The 18346-nt window shown below is 41.3% G+C and overlaps 1 protein-coding gene across 1 annotated transcript; it reads left to right on the top strand.

Moving 5' to 3' along the window:
* The first annotated feature begins 539 nt into the window (after positions 1-539).
* On the top strand, positions 540-2582 carry LOC147439051 (uncharacterized). The gene has a single exon (XM_086484992.1). The coding sequence runs from the start codon at positions 1060-1062 to the stop codon at positions 2119-2121; it is 1062 nt and encodes a 353-aa protein (XP_086341118.1). The 5' UTR covers positions 540-1059; the 3' UTR covers positions 2122-2582.
* The last annotated feature ends 15764 nt before the right edge of the window (positions 2583-18346 follow it).

The following is an 18346-nucleotide window of genomic DNA, read 5'->3' as shown; positions in this document are numbered from 1 at the left end:
CCGTCCGTAAGCACTCCCAAGGTCGCTTAGCCGCACTCAAGCCCATGACTCGGATCACGTGGTTGAGTGCTGAACCAACCAAGCTAGCTGGATAAAGTGCGATTTGCTACAAAAAAAAAAAAGTTTACCCAAATTACATAAGGCTAGAAAGAAGGGCTTATGTAAGTTTACACAAGTTACGTAGGTTGCTTCGATCGGAAGAATTTGGTAAGCTGTGAGCAATCGAAAACAGAGCACATTGAGGCTTAAGCTTTGCCTTTGTTTCTTGCGGGAAGGGACAAGCGGGACCTACTACAATCCTAGATAGTAGAAGGGCGTGTGAGAGAAAAAGATGGTGGGGGAGTAACTTATGGACCATTGGACCTACTACACGCACTCCCTAGCCTACGCAAATTTGTAAAAGAGAAAATGGGGCCAATGGCGGTTGTGTGTGTGTGTGTGTGTGTGTGTGTGAGAGAGAGAGAGAGAGAGAGAAGAGAGAGCTTAACTGACCTCTTGCAAGAAGCAAGGCACCCACACAACAGTTTATAATATACTACTAGGAGCAGCTTTCTGTAGAAGAAAGGGATACACCCACACCCACTCACTCTCTCTAGCTGTGGAGAGAGAGAGAGAGAGAGAGCCCTCACTTTACTGCCCACCTAATAAGTTCTAACCTCAGGAGTGGAAGGGAAGCAAATTTCTTTTAAACCATGGGGTACCTCATTTATAGCATCAGGGCAAAGCTCTCTCTCTCTCTCCCCCCCCCCCAGTGTAATAATTATGAGCCACTCTTTCATGCATGCACTCTTAACACATTCAAGCCCTTTAGATTGTCAGCTCTCTCCCACTAATTTGGTTAATTAGGCTATATAATCTGCTTCGTATTGTTCAGCTTGTGATATATTTAGGTGTGGCAATCTTTCAATTCTAGCTTTTGCTATATTTAGCTTAATCTTTTGCTGTACTTGATGCTATACAGCCCTTGCTTATCTCATTTTCTGCATCATTAATTGAGCTTAACCCATAAGTAATTTCCTCTTGCTTTTTGGACTTTCAATCAGAGAAGGAGGCCTCAATATGGGCAAATTGCTGCAAAAGCTTGTCAATGGAATAGCACCCTCCTGGTTCACCAAGGTTAAATCATCAGCAGGCTCTTCACCCAAGAAATTGGCGCTGCCTTTCTTCGGAGATGGAGGCAGCAACACTCCTAACAACAAGTCCGCCCCCCCTTCACCGACAACACCACCACCACCACCTGCGGTACCGGCCCTAATTGTGGAAAAGAGCACCACCATATCTCGGAGTTCCTCATCGATGCAACAAAATGAGTCCGATGCAGCTAACACTGATAGCCTTCATCCACATGAAGAATCCCATCACTCTGAGGATGTGTCAAAGCAGGACATATCTCGGAGCTTGTCATCGATGCAAAGAAAAGAGTCTGATGCAGCTAACGGCGATAGCATTCATGCACATGAAGAATCCCATCTCTCTGAGGATGTGAAAAAGCACTACAAGCCCCACAGCTTCCAATACATGATACTACTGGAAGATGAGATCTCACAACAATCTCAAAGCGGCTGCGGTAATTCAAATATTGCATCCGAGCCACATGGGCAAGCGATGGTCGAAAAGCAGAAGGTGATTCAGCTGCATATGCAAGGAGACAACTACCACGACGGTCAAGATGGGGGCCAGGAAGCTAAGTGTGACTCTGGGTATCATGAGAATGCCTATCAAGATATATTGCTGGGATTAAAAAGGAAGAGCCGATCGCTGCAAAGCGAGGATGGCGAAGATGACGTCGAAGAGGAGGAGGACATCGACTGGGGAGGCGGTGACATCAAGAGGTGGGCTTGGAAGAGGCGCAAGGGAGAGAAAGGGATGATGAGCTGTGAGCTGCCAGAGGGCATATGCAGCATCGTAGGAAATGGCCGGGCGGTTGTGAAGCAGAGTTTGGAGCCCCATTTTACCCTGTGGGAATCCATGGTGGAGATGATAGTGGGCAATGGGCTGTGGGAGCTTGGCAACCTTGAGTTTCTCTTGTATTGCTACCTCAGCCTCAATGAACCCCACCTCCATCCTATCATCCAATCAAGTTTCCTTCAAGTCCTCAAGGACCTAGAAAGAATTTCATAAGCTTCAGACTTCTTTCTCTGCTGAATTTGGGAAGTTAAGATTTTGGCCGTGTGTAGGTATCTCTCTCTCAAGCAAAAATTACCGCTATGAAGTAACTTTTCGGGTGAATGCAAGGTTGCAAGGTTGCGGGTTTTGACTGCAACGATCGATGTGGAGCGAAATGCTATTTGATGGATCCCTGTACAAGGTTGGATTTTGGCGCAAACGCGTCGTTCTGTGGAGATTACCGAGTATAAGTGCACATCAAGGCTAGTAAGGACCCTCCACTTTTGTATAGTGAAAGCATAGCCCTTGATCAATATCCTGTAGCTGGTAAGGATCCCCTGCACCCATTTGCACCAAATATACAGGCAATGAAATTCATATATGATAGCCAACACATGACATGCAGATGGCACTTGAGACTAAACTAAGAGCTTCATAGCACTGTAAGAAGAGGTTGCCAATGATGTTATTGACTATTCCGTGTTCTCCGTCCTCGGGCGAGCAAGCCAACGTCGATCGAGTGCTGCTCGATTGCAATTACACAACAAATACATATGATGTGTGTTAGTGCAGCTAAAATTGCATCACCTTCATGCAGAAAGTCTCTCTTCCATATGCATCACAAGAAGATTTAGAAATTTTCTCATGTAGGAAAACGGAGTCTTTCTCAGTGTTTTTCATACAATGCATAACATCATGAGCTTCTGCTCGAGACGTACCGCATACCTAGCTAGGTACGATTGGGGGCAGGGGACCCCGGCCGGCGCCTCCCTCATAGAAGCTCATGATGTTGAAGTAAGTCAGAATGTGAAAATTATTGTGAGAATTTGTCCAAAACTTCTTGTGATAGAAGACATTAATAGGTCCTCAATGTAATGAGCAGCCTCCCTTCCTCACAACCGACATATGCGCATTCTCTTTTCCTTTCCTTTTTCTTTTCTGCAGAGAAATTCGTTTCTTTTTCTGTAATTAATGTAGCTGTCTTCTGCAAGGTTTTCTCCTTGAAAAACTTTGAAATTGATGCAACTGAGATTTGAACTCAGTGCACCAAAGAAAAGCTTTTAATTGATGCTAGATAATTGGGAGAAATTCCTTTCGAGGACCATACACAAATCCTTTCTGCTAAATTTTCCACACAAAAGCAAAAGGCTTTTGCAAGGGTGCCTAAGTAAGAAATTAATGTGCCATGCGGGTGTGGTGACAGTGCTCAAAACAAAAAAATTTGGAGTAGTGCTTATCTATACTAATAGATAAAGGGGGAGGGAATTCCCCCCCCCCCCCCCCCCCCCCCCGCCACGCGTCAGCGTCTCCTGCATCTGGCAAGTGTCGCCTACAACGTCCGGGAACACAATGACGCAGAGAGAGAGAGAGAGAGAGAGAGAGAGAGAGAGAGAGAGAGAGAGAGAGGCGGCGAAGCCGTCGGCTATATTAGTATAGTATAAAAATTGAGATAATTAGATTGAGCTTCTGCACCAATAGAAACCTAAAATTGACTCCACTGTCCAAAAAACTTCATCTGGAGAACCATACACTACATGATTTTTCAAACACAATTTCAAAAAATTGAGCTAAATTGTATTTTTTTTACGCTATTTCCCTCAACATCTAGGTTGCGTTTTTACTTTTCCTCTTCCTCTTAATTGACATTTTTAAATTTAAAGCGGTATATTGTAAACTGAGATCAGAACATTGATTGACACCCTTGGTGCTTGCATTTATCTACCCACACAAGCACCACAAGCACGCTTTGGTGCTAGGGATGCTTTCTTACGTCGCTTGAGCGATCAAAACCGCGTCACAACCAACGTCGTGATAGAACCGTCACTTAAGCAATGCTTAGCGACCTCAACATGTCGTATAAACGACGTAGCAATGTGTTTTTAGGCGACGTCCGCCATTGCTTAAGCAGCATATATAATAACCGTTTAATTGCATCGTTTATGCAACGTACGATAAAATACGTCATTTAAACGACGTTGTTCCTTTTTTTTGACACAAATCTATCAGGCTTCCAAGAGCTACACCATATATGTGTTTAAGGCTCTCTCTCTCTCTCTCTCTCTCTCTCTCTCTCTCTCTCTCTCTCTCTCTCTCTCTCTCTCTCTCTCGGGGAGGTCACCTAATAAAAATGTAATCTATCACATGAGTTCAACAGAAGGGTATTTAAAGTTCTTGAAACTTACAGAAATATATATATACAGAAGGGCATTTATTTTTCAAATTTGAAAAAAACCTACAGATTTCAAAAGAAAAGGGTACATTATATTCCTAATAAAATTCACAGATAAGGGGTTTTACAAACATGTTTTGAATGCATGTGATATGATAGTTTTACACATAGTGAACCCCCCGAGCTCTCTCAACAAGATTCCAAGCGGAAAGTACGTGTTGTATATACACTACAACAAATTAAAGACAACCGGTGAACTTATGAAAACACAAAATCGAAAGTATGAATGATTATGGTATGGTGTTTTTTTCCTCGATATTATGCGATTACACAAAAACAATTGAAATAAACTGAAAATGAATGAAAAAACTTGATTAGATTTTGAATGATCATCACGGTATGGTCGTTTTCTTCCTTGATACTATGCGATTACACAAAAAATGATTGAAATAAACTGAAAATAAATGAAAACACCTGACAGTATAAACAAAAATAATTGAAACAAACTGAATTTTAATGAACAAACTTAACATTATATTCCTAATAAAATTCACAGATAAGGGGTTTTACAAACATGTTTTGAATGCACGTGATAAGATAGTTTTACACATAGTGAACCCCCTGAGCTCTCTTAACAAGATTCCAAGCGGAAAGTACGTGTTGTATATACACTACAACAAATTAAAGACAACCGGTGAACTTATGCAAACACAAAATCGAAAGTATGAATGATTATGGTATGGTGTTTTTTTCCTCGATACTATGCGATTACACAAAAACAATTGAAATAAACTGAAAATGAATGAAAAAACTTGATTAGATTTTGAATGATCATCACGGTATGGTCGTTTCTTCCTTGATACTATGTGATTACACAAAAAATGATTGAAATAAACTGAAAATAAATGAAAACACCTGACCGTATAAACAAAAATAATTGAAACAAACTGAATTTTAATGAATAAACTTAACAATATCATACTACAAGTAGGCTGGAACTGACTGAAGCAGACTGAATATATAGATTATCCATGTATGTATATATTGTGCAATGTTAACACCCAAAAAGGATCATCTATCTAAATACCTCTACGGCTATGTATCAATGTCGGACTCGTCCAACTGATCCTCTTGTCCCCCAGCACGTGAATTCTATCTCCCAGCATGTGAAGATGCTGCAGTGCGTGTTCAATCCTCGACTATCCTTCTACCCTCCTCCTTCTCTATCGCAACAAGCTCGAGATCTCTCTCGCCACCGTGAGCCTCTTGCATTGCTTGCTCCTCGGCTATCCTCCTACCCTCCTCCTTCTCTCTCACCAACAAGCTTGAGATCTATCTCGTCGACGCCGTGAGCCTCTTGCATTCATAAAAGTTAAATTGAATCGATTAACAAATAAAAACTAACTTAGAAATAATTTAAACTTAAACGGATCACAGATATTACTCACAAAAGGGCATGTTGATAGAAGGATGTGTTGCAAGGCTCTGTATCCCTGGTATGTCGCCATCTCCATCTCTGCTAGAGTTGGAGATCGACCATAATCTTTGGTCTATACAAAGAAGATCCAAAGTTTTGGGTTATTCTTATTCACATTATTCTAAAAACTATGCTATGAAGAATGCCTGTGGTGCCTCCTACATTGCATTCATTGAAAATAAAATGATATTAAAGTTACATTATAGGTAAATATGTAAGTAATTTAATTAGAAATTCAAATTATAAATTGACATACTTTTTGCTGCGGGAATGCTACTTGTAATTGCATCTCCCGTCAAAAGTGGTCCATGACTCCTCATAGAATCCCGGAGGTCTCTTATTTTCAGGGACCATTCACAAACAAGAGGAAACAATATATGTTTGTGTGTAAAAATGTATGTATGTATGTGTTTATATATCCACATATACATGTATATATGCATCTGAGTATGCATGTATGTACGTACGCGCGCGCACACACACACACACATACATGTATGTGTGTGTGTGTGTGTGTGTGTACATACGTACACACACACACGGGACACACACACACACTAGTACTTTAGTCAAATAAATTTAACTTGTTTTTTTTTAATACAAATTAAGATTCCTCTCGTAATCCATCGCCTCCATATTATAGCCATGGAGACTACTCCCTTATGATCGGACATGAAGAGCCTTTAGAGAGAGAGCGTTCGGTTTATTATGAACAGGAACGTATTCCATGTTGGTGCGATAGATGTGGAGGCTTACATCAAAGACCGCAACGCCAATGTGGTTCACATGAGGGGGATTGGGGTATTTATGCTCATGCACCAACGCTTGCTTACCGAGATCAACCTATGATTAATATTCTTTCTTCTAATTTATATTTATTTAAATTCTTATAGATAATTCTATCAATAATCTAAATAATATTTCACATGTAAGGACATGCATCTCTACTTGATGATGAGGATACCATCTATGATCAAATTTCTCCTCATTCTTACACACGATATGGTTATGCAATACAAGAATTACAAATGGATATCTTGCGACAACCTTTGTCTCCCAATCTTGAGAGTGAGACTCATGGCGATTATGCATTGTCCAATTGTATATTGTCTTTAGTGCAGCCGTATAATCACATGCATTATGGGGGGGGTTGCATGGAAGATATCTTCCTAGAGATGGAGAGGTTTTTAGCTTTTGGGGTGCTCATTACATGATAGCACCTTCTAGCCTTCCGGATAAAGGACGTGTGGCCTATTCATTGCACAAAATCTACAAGTCTCACCACATTCAGAGATGACCCTTCTGTGCTTTTGTGGACCCATATATGGATGGGGCCCTTGACATCAGTTGGCGCGCTACATCCATAGCATGACCACTTATGGTTTGTGTCTCAATGCAATATCTATTTTTGATAGATACATTATCCATGTAGAAAGTCACACAATTTATGTAGATGGAAAACCAGATAGACATGAAAACATAGCCGGCTTAATTAATAGTAGTCGAGGAAGGAATGCACAAACCAACTATACATTTGTGGAACGAAAAAATGGGAATGAACTAGAGTACATGAGTAGAGATGTTCCAAGGTACATTCTTGTAAATGCCATTAGATCATTACGTGCTGGGGATGAACTATTGGTGAATTATGGATTTCGTAGGCCAGAAAGAGCACCTGCACCTCTAGATTGAATATGTAAAAGTGTATACAGGAAATATGCACTTGTGGATTATGTATCAAATTTTAAAATTTACACGTCTATATTTGATACTAGTTGGTGGTTTTTGCTTAATCAATTTGTTTCCTTCGTAAATACTAAGTATGCTTACAAAATATAAAATTTGATTTTTGTATATAGAATGCTTATAATTGTGTCTATGTGATAGGTTCTAGAGTATGATTTTGAAAATGATGTGCGTCTACCTTTTCAAGGCATTTCACGTATGTCAATTGAGTGTATGAAACTCCTTCATAAGAGTGATCCAAGCAGCTATGAGAGATTAAAGAAACTATATGGTTTGCATTTTGACAAAGAGAATGATGTTTTCAATGACGATGATGGCATGGATGATTTAATTCACGATTGGAACGAAGAAGCTGAAGGGTGTAATAACGAAAATTTTCTTAGAGAGAAAGCACTAGAGCAAATCTACGAAGGTATAAATTTGTCACGATTAAGCGCGAATCTGCTTATTATGAACTTCCAAGATCGTTATGCTTAGAGTAATGCATCCTTTTTGGCATATTAAAATACATGTCTTCTCCGTTGTCAATGTTTATTGTATTTCTTTTTATTGTTTTAATACTTATTATGTATGTGATGTTTGCTCAAAATGTTGTAGGCTACTATCTCAAAAGTTCTTACCCTCAAACAACGTCCTTCCTAAATCAAGAGATGAAGTGAAAAAGACATTGAGCAAGCTTGGACTCAATTATAACACCATACACACTGTTGTTCTGCTTTTTGTGCACAAGCTAAAAAATAGAGTTTTGTTTGTATCTATGAACTTTGACAAATCTATGAACTATGTTAGAATTGTTTATGGCATCAGATTAGCAAGAATTTCAACATTATGTGGTTCTTTTTGTAGACCAAAGTGAGCCAATTGGGCTGACAGGTGGAGAAGAAATGAAGGATTGGTTTCATGCTTGAAAATGTAGAGCTTGAAACTGTTGAGTAAACTGGTCCAGACGGCTCAGCAAACGGAGCCCTCGTGAGAAAGTTATTGCAATTTACAGCTGGAAGTGGTTGTAGATCTGAGATGGACAGGGCAGATGGGAACAGATGGTCAAAGGTGGTTTGAAGTGACACATGCATAGGGCTTAAATTTTGGAGCCTGTCGGTCCTTTCAGATCAACAACCGGAGTCTCAGAGACCAAGTTACAGAGTTATGAAGTTTTGATAGGGGCCGGTTTTAAGCCGGTTTGATCAATTTGGAAAGCGTGCCATCAAATGTTTTTGGAGCTCGACGAGATTTACAGGGTAGTGGACACCAACTGGGACTAGCTAAAAGTTACGGTGTGTCAATCAGAGTCTCGATGGTCGAGATATGCCAGTTTAGAGTTCGGTGACAGTTGCCGGCAAAGCGGTTCTATATGTTTTTTTTCACTTTTCCTAGCTTTGGTTGGTGGGCCCGATGGGGTTCAAAAGCGGCAAGGACAGTGGCGATCGGAGTCTCGTCTCGATCAACAACTCATGTTGGCACTTTACGGCTCGGCGAGACTAGGTCCTTGAGCAACATCTGGCAAGAAGACCAAAGGGGGCCAAGAGTTGTTTTTCTAACAGGGCTTTCAAAGGGGAGTTTTTGGTGCTTGAACAGCACATTGAGCATGTAGCTTCCACGTGGCGTGCGGCAAGTCCCACATGCACTTATAGGACGATAGGATCTAGGCTTCATGTGCTAGGGCATGGACAAGGGGTTCCACTTGTAAAACAGGCTGGTCCGTGTTTTGCAATAACAGGATGAAGCGGCTGCCTCAGTTTGTGAGGGCCAATCCAGGACATGGTGGATGTCCCTGGGGTCGCTCTTGTGGGCGTACGCGAAGCCCAAAAAAGTGGTGCCCAAGTCCAAAGCCATCATGACCTTAGCTGAGACCTCCATGCCTCGACAGAAGATGTCGTCCATGTTTGGCTTCTCATCTCTGAAAGTGCTTGCTTTACATGGAGGTGCAGGCATGACTCTGTGATGGAGCTTCCACTTTGTAGTTCAACTGCACAACCGAGAGGGGGAGAGCGAGAGGGGGAGAGAGAGAGAGAGAGAGTCTTAGTGAGAGTAATGGAGTTACTTATTGCATTTACATTAGAATTGTAATGTTACGATCAATTGATCACTTAGACGTTGAATCTAGGTGTAGCCAACACAAAATGATGGCTACATTTACAACCATAACTCTTTATCTCTACTCAAAACGATGGCTACATTACATATATGTATATATATTTGTGTGTACATATATATTTGTTTATGCATGTATCTAGGCACTAAGTACGGGAGCATAGCACCCGAAGGTTAGACGCTTCCTCTTGGGTATAGTCCTTTTTTAACCGTGGCCTTGCGGTCATTGATCCACTCATGCATGGATTACCGCAATGTATCTGTGGTTTTACCACGGTTGAGACTGTGATGATATCTAAAGAGGTGCACTTGACCTTAGGCACTACTAGCCTCTACTTAGGTCTACTAGTATGTATATGTATCTACATGTTTGTGTGATAATATACTTGTATACGTATTTATAGATGAGTGAATAGGGTGGAAAGCTTAATCTTATATTGCTCTTTGAAATGTAGATGTAAGACGAGAGACCAACTAGGGGGGAGCAGCCAGGTGGCTCTTCTTTTGGTTGGTTCACATCCAGGTAGGCTCCCATCCGAGGTGGACATCGCCTCCAGTGAACCCGAGTCTTCAGTCAGTGAGAACAAGCAAAGAAATAAAGAATGTTTCTAGTTAACCCTAAACCATGAGTGTCATAGGTTTATTTTTTTTATTTGCAGGCATGGCCATCCTACACCTACCCTTCTCGAGTTCCTCCACCGTGCGTAGATCCAAACCTGCACGCGGGCTCTCTCTTTACGAGATCAGTACCTCCGAGAGACAAAGAATTTGTTTGGTTGCTACACTCCGTAGCAGCTTGCGACCTACGGTATTTCTCCACAGACTACACCATGGGGGAATCTAGGAGGGACTCCTTACCTACAGAGCCTCGCACCGCGGCACCTCAGTCTACATCCCCTTCCTATTGTCCTACTCCCATTCCATTGCAGAGTCCTACTCCCCTTGAATCGTAGGTTCCCACTCCCATGGAATCACAGGGTACTACGCCACTCCATTCCACTCCTGCTTCGCCAAAACATCGTTGACGGACTTCCTCTAGCAGTGCGCGTCGACGCTCATCTCAAGGTAGCGAGCGCCGTGAGAGACAAAGTGGCAGCGGATCTTGTGGTTTCGCATGTTTTGGTAGTGGGGGGGAACATAGTCCCCACTTTCAGAGCGTGCCATCCCTGACGCAGAGGACGAGGATACTGACGCACCCATGCCAGACACGCATGGGCGCTACTACATGGTTAAATATGGCGGGGAGGTGGACTTCGGCACAGCATAGGGCAAGGCATTTCGACGCCATCTACAAATTCTTATACATTCAACGTATAAAACCTGTTATATAAAGTTTAGAGACCAACTGCCCGATCATGCACGGTACATTAAGGACGCTCTGTTAGCTAGATTTCCAAACGCCCCGATCAATGTTTTTCACAACAATGGTTGGAGGGCTACATAAAGATATTTCTAAAAAACAAGCAGTCCAGTGTGCGGCTGCAGTAGCCAACCAGATCATAGATCTAGACACGAGTTACTGCGGTGGAAACATGGCAAACGCAGAGTGGGAGTGGGCAATCAAAAGAGAAATCAAGCTGCGACGGGCTCATCATACAAACAACAATGCGAGGCTTGCGCAAGACAAACTCCTACGCACTATGGCTCAGGAGGCAAGGGAGCTTGGAAGGATAAATATGTAAGGTTAACTAAATTATAACGTCGATCCGTGATTATAAAGATTGTAGTTGATGATTTGGTATTTTATTGCTAACTTAGGAAAATATCACTCTCTCTCTCGACCAACCAGAGAGATGGTCAAGTATCGGGAATGACATACAGAATTTGATACTTGGCGATGGTTGTTCGAAAACAACCATATCTCTCGCGAGCAATTCGACACAATGGTTGGATCAATACAAGTGGTAAGTTTAAACAAGTAATTTTGTATCAATTGTTTTGAGCTGTTGATAATTGTTTAATTTGTTTTGGGTTTATGTAGAGTCCAAGTGATCAAACATACGTGTCTCTGGACGACGACGAGATAGAGGAGGATTACATAGAAAAATATTATGTCCAAACTTTCGTAGAGTTCCAATGTGGCACAATGTATATACAACTATTTACTTTTTATTATAACTTTTTTAAATAATTAATCTTCTGTATTTTAAATTGTCAAGGTAAAATAAATTCAATTTCAATTTTTTGGTATTTTTAATACTCTTCCAAAAACCAATTGATGTTTCATTGTTTTATGCAAGTAAAAAATAAAGGTGCTTATTTGGGCCACCCAAAATTGGGTGGCCCAAATGAGCACCTTTATTTTTTAATTGACGTGTAGCGGCAATAAGCGCGGTAAAAATGCAGCAACTGGCGCGATATAGTAGCGGGTATATTGCCGCAACTATTACCACGTTTATTGCTGAAAAACCACTACCGCGTCCATAGCCGCGGTTATTGCCGCTCCCACAATTTTTCTCTCTCCTATTTCCTTTGTTTTTCCGCGACTATGGACGCGGTTATAGACAACTCCTCTTATAGTGGTGGGTTCGTGAGGTAGAGAGAGGAAGTTCAAAGTCCAAGCTCCTCGGTACAAGGGAAGGGGCAGAGAGAGAGAGAGAGAGAGAGAGAGAGAGAGAGAGAGAGAGAGAGAGAGAGAGAGAGAGAGAAACCAAAGGTAAAATGGGCGGATCAAGCCGGCAGGCCGGGCAAAGCTAGAGGAAGGAAAGAATGGCTGGGCAATGACAACTCAAGCTGGGCAGACAAAGTAAAAGGGCTCAAGCCGGGGGGCGGACAAAGGCTAAGGGGTGCTCCACACGTAGTTCAAGTGAGAGAGAGAAGATGGAAAATGGCCAAGTGTCCACCATGCACGGTAATACCAAATTAAGATGCACCAAGTGTATCAAATGCATGGAAAATTTCTAAAGGAGCTCATGGGGAGTTGCACGGCCAGGAGGAGTCCAATTTTTCCTTTTTTGGATTGGCTTCTCCTATAAGAGGGGTATTTTCCACTTGAAAAGGGTTCTTTTTTTTTTTCCTCTTTTGGGGAGTAAAGTTTTGAGGATTATTGGGAGGGTTTTTTGGGGAATCGACGACAATGATGGGTAGTTCTTCTGCTTGAGAGTAGTTGGAGAAGAGAAGGGGAAAAGCATCGAGAGCACAAAATGACTAGATGGTGGTGCAATTTGGGAAAATTTTTCTGAGCCGAGGGTTGCAATTTGAAGGGCATACCAAAGCGGGTGTATGCAACGAAATTATAAAAGAGCAATCAAAAATCTTAAGATGTTTCTACTGACAGTTGTCAGGATCTCTTGAGTCTTGAATCTCTATTTCTTTTTGTCGTATCAATTACTAGCATTCTTATTTGCACTCTACTCTCTCTCTTAAACTCTCTTTAATCAGCAGTATTACGTGTATTAAGCCCTTAATAAGATCACTCTTTTATCCAAGTTTGAGCGTGTGCTAAGCTCCTGTCTACAGCAAAAGGCCAAGTGCTTTCCCAGTTGACCCTAGAGAATCGCGCACTCCGATAATTTGGTGAACCCGATGCAAAATTGACTAGGGAAAATGGAGCCAGCCATGTCGTCAGGCCAAGATAATGGGATGCAGTAATTGATGAAACAATCTGGTGTGTTTATGCATCAACAACATCTACACTATCAGCAGATGATGACTCAAAGCTTAGAAAGAGAAATGGAAGATCGGATTCGTGAAGCTAGGCAAACAATGATAGATAAAGTGGGGCGATTTGAAGGCCGTGATGTTACCAAATTCTGTCAAATATATGAACAGGCTATGGAAGACAAGGGAGCACATGAACAATTTGCGGTGGAAAATTTTATGTTGGTAGTCGTGCATGAACTGCGGGCACGAGTTGAGGAGCTTCGGACTGCGCATGGGGGAACCTGGGTGGAGTTCAAATAAGCTCTCAAAGACAAATACTTTCTTGAAGATAAGGAGCGTGTTACAAAGAAAAGGTTTCTGAAGTGGATGCAACACCGCAATAAGGGGCTTTCTGCACCTGAGTTGCTACGGGAATTCGAGAAAAGATTTGGTCAGTTATCTGCCACCAAACGTATCACTTTGAACTCTAAAAGGTAGAATTGTTTGTGCAGACTGCAGACTTAAAGCTGCAAAAGAGCTTAGTGGATCTCCTTGAGGATCCAACAGGGGAGTTAGGGCTGAAGTCACATTGAAAAGAAGTGATTGAAGTGGTCAATATGGTGGTGAAGTGACAAAAAAGGCTGGACAAGTTAGTCAAGATGACTACCAATGTGGAAGAAAAAGAGGAAGAGATCCCTGTGCTGTTAAAGAAGAAGAACCCAAAGCTAGAGGAGTCTTTCATGGATGAGCTTGTGAAGGGAATTCAGGAGTTAAACATCAATTTGAAAGCTGTAAAGCTAGAAGAAAAAGGTTCAACATCTTGATCAAAACAAGGCGGTCCGCAAAGGGGAAGTGGTAATCAAAATTGTATGTGGTGCGACAATCTTGATCATATCAGGAATGACTGTGATGAATTTGCAGAAGCCAAGCTTAAAGACGTGGTTTTTGGGAAGGATGGGCTAATACATCTTCGGGAAACAGGTTTGCCCTTAAAGACCAAATATGGGAAAGGAGTTATGAAGTAAAGTATGGAAGAAATGTTGCAAGAACATCATGCAAGTGTAGCTGAGGCATTGACTTATGGAGTGCAAATTGAAAGCAACTTATAGGAAAAACCTATTGAAGTTTCCCACAAAAAGGAAATTTTCTGGCCATACGCTATGACAACGGCAAAAAAGGGGAAGGTCAGATACCAACAGCTATGTCAAGTGGGAAACTCCATTAGAAAGACTCTTGGGTGGGAGGATCCAGTGGCTTCCCTCTCAGTATACGCATATATAGCAAAGCCTCAAAATAATGAGGCTTTTGCTGAAGAAAAGAAAAAAAGGGAAGAGGATTTGGCAGGAACTTCAAAGAGGGAAACTAGGTCAGCAATACAAAAAGAAAAGGAATCTAGCTCAGGTGTGGCTCCTACCCCACCTGATGTTAAAATGGATAAAGCCGAGAAGGAGAAGAAAGCAGGGAAAGCTCAAGGCCCATCATATAAACTGAGGTCTGATATTGAACATACAATTGATGTTAAGAGGGTACTTGAGGAGCAAATTTTGAACAGTCGGGTAGAGTTTACCCTAGGAGATATCCTAGGTATTACAAAGAAAGAATTTCATGACAGCATCATTGATCTTATGAAGAGGAAGCGCCAAATATTGTACGGGCCTGAAAATGATCCAGCCAAGACACAAGGAGTGTAGAGCATCTATGAACAAATTGAAGCCATATTGAGCAGTGTTAATGAAGAAGAATTCGGGGATGATGAATGGGGAAGCATAGTCAACAACAACGAGCTTCCAAGGCTAGTAAAGCATATCAGATTTCATGAGGATGAGTATTGTGAAGATGTACCTTGAATCCATTTTACACGAAATCATTGGGCCAGAGCTACTACTGAAACTTTGCTGAAGATAGGCGATTCGGACGAGCCGATTGTCGCATTGGTAGACCATGGTTCAGAAGGAAACCTTATGTCAAAAGCTTATATTTGAAAGGGAAGTGGTCCGTCGATGTCGAACATGGGTGGCGTATCCAAGCTGCTAATGCACAATCAGGTGATTTGTTATGGTGCATGTCCTAATGTTAAAGTAACTTTAGGAGATGTAAGTGATGAACATAATTTCTTTGTGCAAGAGCACTCAACTTATCCAATTATATTGGGACAACCTTATATTACTGGGGTGCAAATGGTAACAAAGGTTTTGGATGATGGATCTGCATATGCCGGGATCTGAAGTCGTAATGGGAAGAAAAATGTTTGTGTAGACCATGCCAAGAACAGGGACACCTTAAGGGATCATCCATCACCGAAGTTGATAAAGGAATTTACAGAGAACAAGGGATTCCCGGATTTTTTCCAAGTGCCATTGTAAAGCGAGACTATGACGGTGCTTTAAAGGAGAAGTTCTCACTGACAGCAGGTGTTACAGAGAGAATTTTTCTTCAAGATTTCTGGGTTTATCTTCAGAAGGATCAGTATCTTACAAGAAATTTAACGACTTATGCAAATGGGAGAAGCAACATGTTTGCAATGCCCAAGGTATGTTTCAAGAATGTGAGTTATTGGACCCAAATGAAGCAATTTCGGGGATTTTTGAAGAATATGCATTTGTGGACACAATGGGGGAATTGGATGCAGCCATGCAATCCAATTATCAATTCGGGATTGAGATTGTTAAGGTAAACTCTCTTGATATGTATGACATCCTTTTACAATTCAAAGCAGAGTTGGATGCAGAGGAGATACACGTGAATACAAAATAAAAAACAATGGCAAAGGAGGTCAGACCTGTGGCTATTTCATTGCCAAAAGAGAGTGACACCGTTATGGAGAAAGCATCTCGACAACCTATTCTTTAAGATCCAGGTAAAATTGGGCAATCATTTACTGAAGAAACTTTACAGGAATTGCAAATCGGTGATGCAAAATTTTTAAATCAAGAAGAGATAGCATGTTTTTGAGAAATGTTAAAGAAGCATGGGAAGGCCGCTTGCTTTCCAACTAGGTGAGATTGGTTGTGTAGATCCTAATGTTGTGGCTCCCATGGTGATATTCACTGTGCCACATCTCCCTTGGAATATGCAGCCTATACTTGTTCCAAAATCTCATCTTCCTAAGTTGGTTGATCAGTTAAATGAGAAGATTAAGATGGGCATTTTGGAGCCCTCTTGTGCTCCTTACTCTAATAGGTGGTTTATGGTTCCCAAGAAGAATGGTACATTGAGGCTTATATAGGATATGCACGAGTGAACAAGGTAACTATCAAAAATGTAGGTATAGGTCCAGTGGTTAATGAATTTGCGGAGGCTTTTGCTGGGAGAGCCATCTATTCTATGGAAGACTTGTATTCAGGTAATGATCAATTTCAACTGGCTATACAAAGCAAGGATCTAACAACCATGCCTACTCATTTGGGATTAGTAAGAATGTGTACATTGCCACAGGGTGCAACTAATTCAGTTGCTCACATGATGAACGGAATGAACAAATTAAGTGCTGCGGTATTTCATTCCTCAAATCACCATGCCATTTATTGATGGCATGCCAATACAAGGGTGTGAAGAGGGTGAAAAAGATGAATTCAAAGATCACAGGGGGTGCAAATAGTTTGTGGCGAACCATATTGTTGATTGTGACAGGATATAATCGAGGCTTGAAGAGGTCAACTTTACACTTTCAGGCCAAAAGTCTATGTTCGGGGTCAAAGAAGTTTCAATTGTGGGACACTTATGTGGACCATCTGGGAGAAGACTGAGCCCTGTTAAAGTAGAGGCTATTCAAAGGATGAAGGAGACATGCAGTTCAATTACAAAAGTAAAAAGGTTTTTAGGTGCATGTGTTTTCTACTTGATATGGTTACCCCATTTTTCACATGTTGCAAAGGTTTTATACTAGTTGCCCAAGAAGGGATGGAAACTTTTTTGGAAATAATAACACTCAAAAGCTGTGCGTAAACTGAAGAAGATGTTACAAGAGGCTCCTACATTAAGGAAGGCAGACTACAAAAGTGGTAAGCCAATTATTGTGATAGTTGACATGAGTCCTACAGGTATTGGGTGGGCTATTGGACAAGATGACAAGCAGGGACAAAGGTATGCTATTAGATTTGGTGCTTAAGTGTTAAGTGCTTGACAGAGAGCATATTCGTAGGTTAAAAGGGAGATTTGGGGTGTAGCAACTGCCCTAAGGGGTGACAAAGAGTACTGTATTGGTGCTTCTGTAATAGTAGAGACAGATTGCTTACCATTGCTTGGGATTATCACAAGTTGTTCTACATCAGATATAGCCATGCTACGCTAGATAGCATATATTGAGTCATTAAATCCTGAGTTCCTTCATATTGCAGGGAAAGATAATCCAACAGCTGACATGCTATCCAGAGCCAGGTTTGAAGATGAAGAGACTATGATTTTTGAAGCTGAAGATGTGGGATTAAGGTTCTTTACCTCTTCAAAACTGCATGTAGAATGTAAAAACACGGTTTTTGCATTATAGTCTTTTGTCGAGGACAAGTACAAAGGTGAATGGTGGTGATTGGGAAGTATTTGAGTACATTCAAGAAGCAAGAGGACTAGATCGACGAACAAGAGTTTTAAATGTATTCAAAAGAAGGCTTATGGGTATTTCTTACAGGACGGGTTTCTATGGCGGCATCCAAAGAAGCAAAGAGGAACCCCTCAGCGAGCTGTTTAAGGTAACACAACTTCAAGTACTTAAAGAATTTCATGAGTCGCTATGGGCAGGATATAGGGGAATTTGGGCCACTTTTGCTGAAGAACAATATTGGTGGAAGGGTATGTATAAATATGTGGATCGCTTTGTTGAAACTTGTTATGTATGTCAAATGTACTCAAATGTAAAGCATCAAGATGGATTACATCCAACATATCAATTGTGCATGCATTTCAAATGGGTAGTCGGCTTGATTACAATGCCTACGGGGTTATGGAAAATGAGATACATAGTGCTTGAGCCAGGGAATATTTGACAAACTAGGTTGAAGGGAGGGCTTTATGAACCAAAGCTACAAGTATGGTATCCAAATTTTTGCTAGAAGATGTAATACGTAGATATGGTTGTGTTGGAAGAATTATTGCAGATAGAGGAGAGCTGGATGCTGATGAATCTAGAGACTTTTTTGCTCATATGGGTGTCAAGTTAACACGCTGTCAAGAAGTAGGCG

Source organism: Adiantum capillus-veneris, chromosome 16 (genome assembly GCF_014529385.1).
Source record: "Adiantum capillus-veneris isolate H3 chromosome 16, ASM1452938v2, whole genome shotgun sequence".
NCBI lineage: Eukaryota > Viridiplantae > Streptophyta > Polypodiopsida > Polypodiales > Pteridaceae > Adiantum > Adiantum capillus-veneris.
Note: the sequence above shows the minus strand (reverse complement) of the source record. Positions and strands in the feature narration are given on the sequence as shown.

Excerpts from the sequence above, each read along its gene's own strand:
- LOC147439051 (XM_086484992.1), top strand. The coding sequence starts at position 1,060 with ATGGGCAAATTGCTGCAAAAGCTTGTCAATGGAATAGCACCCTCCTGG.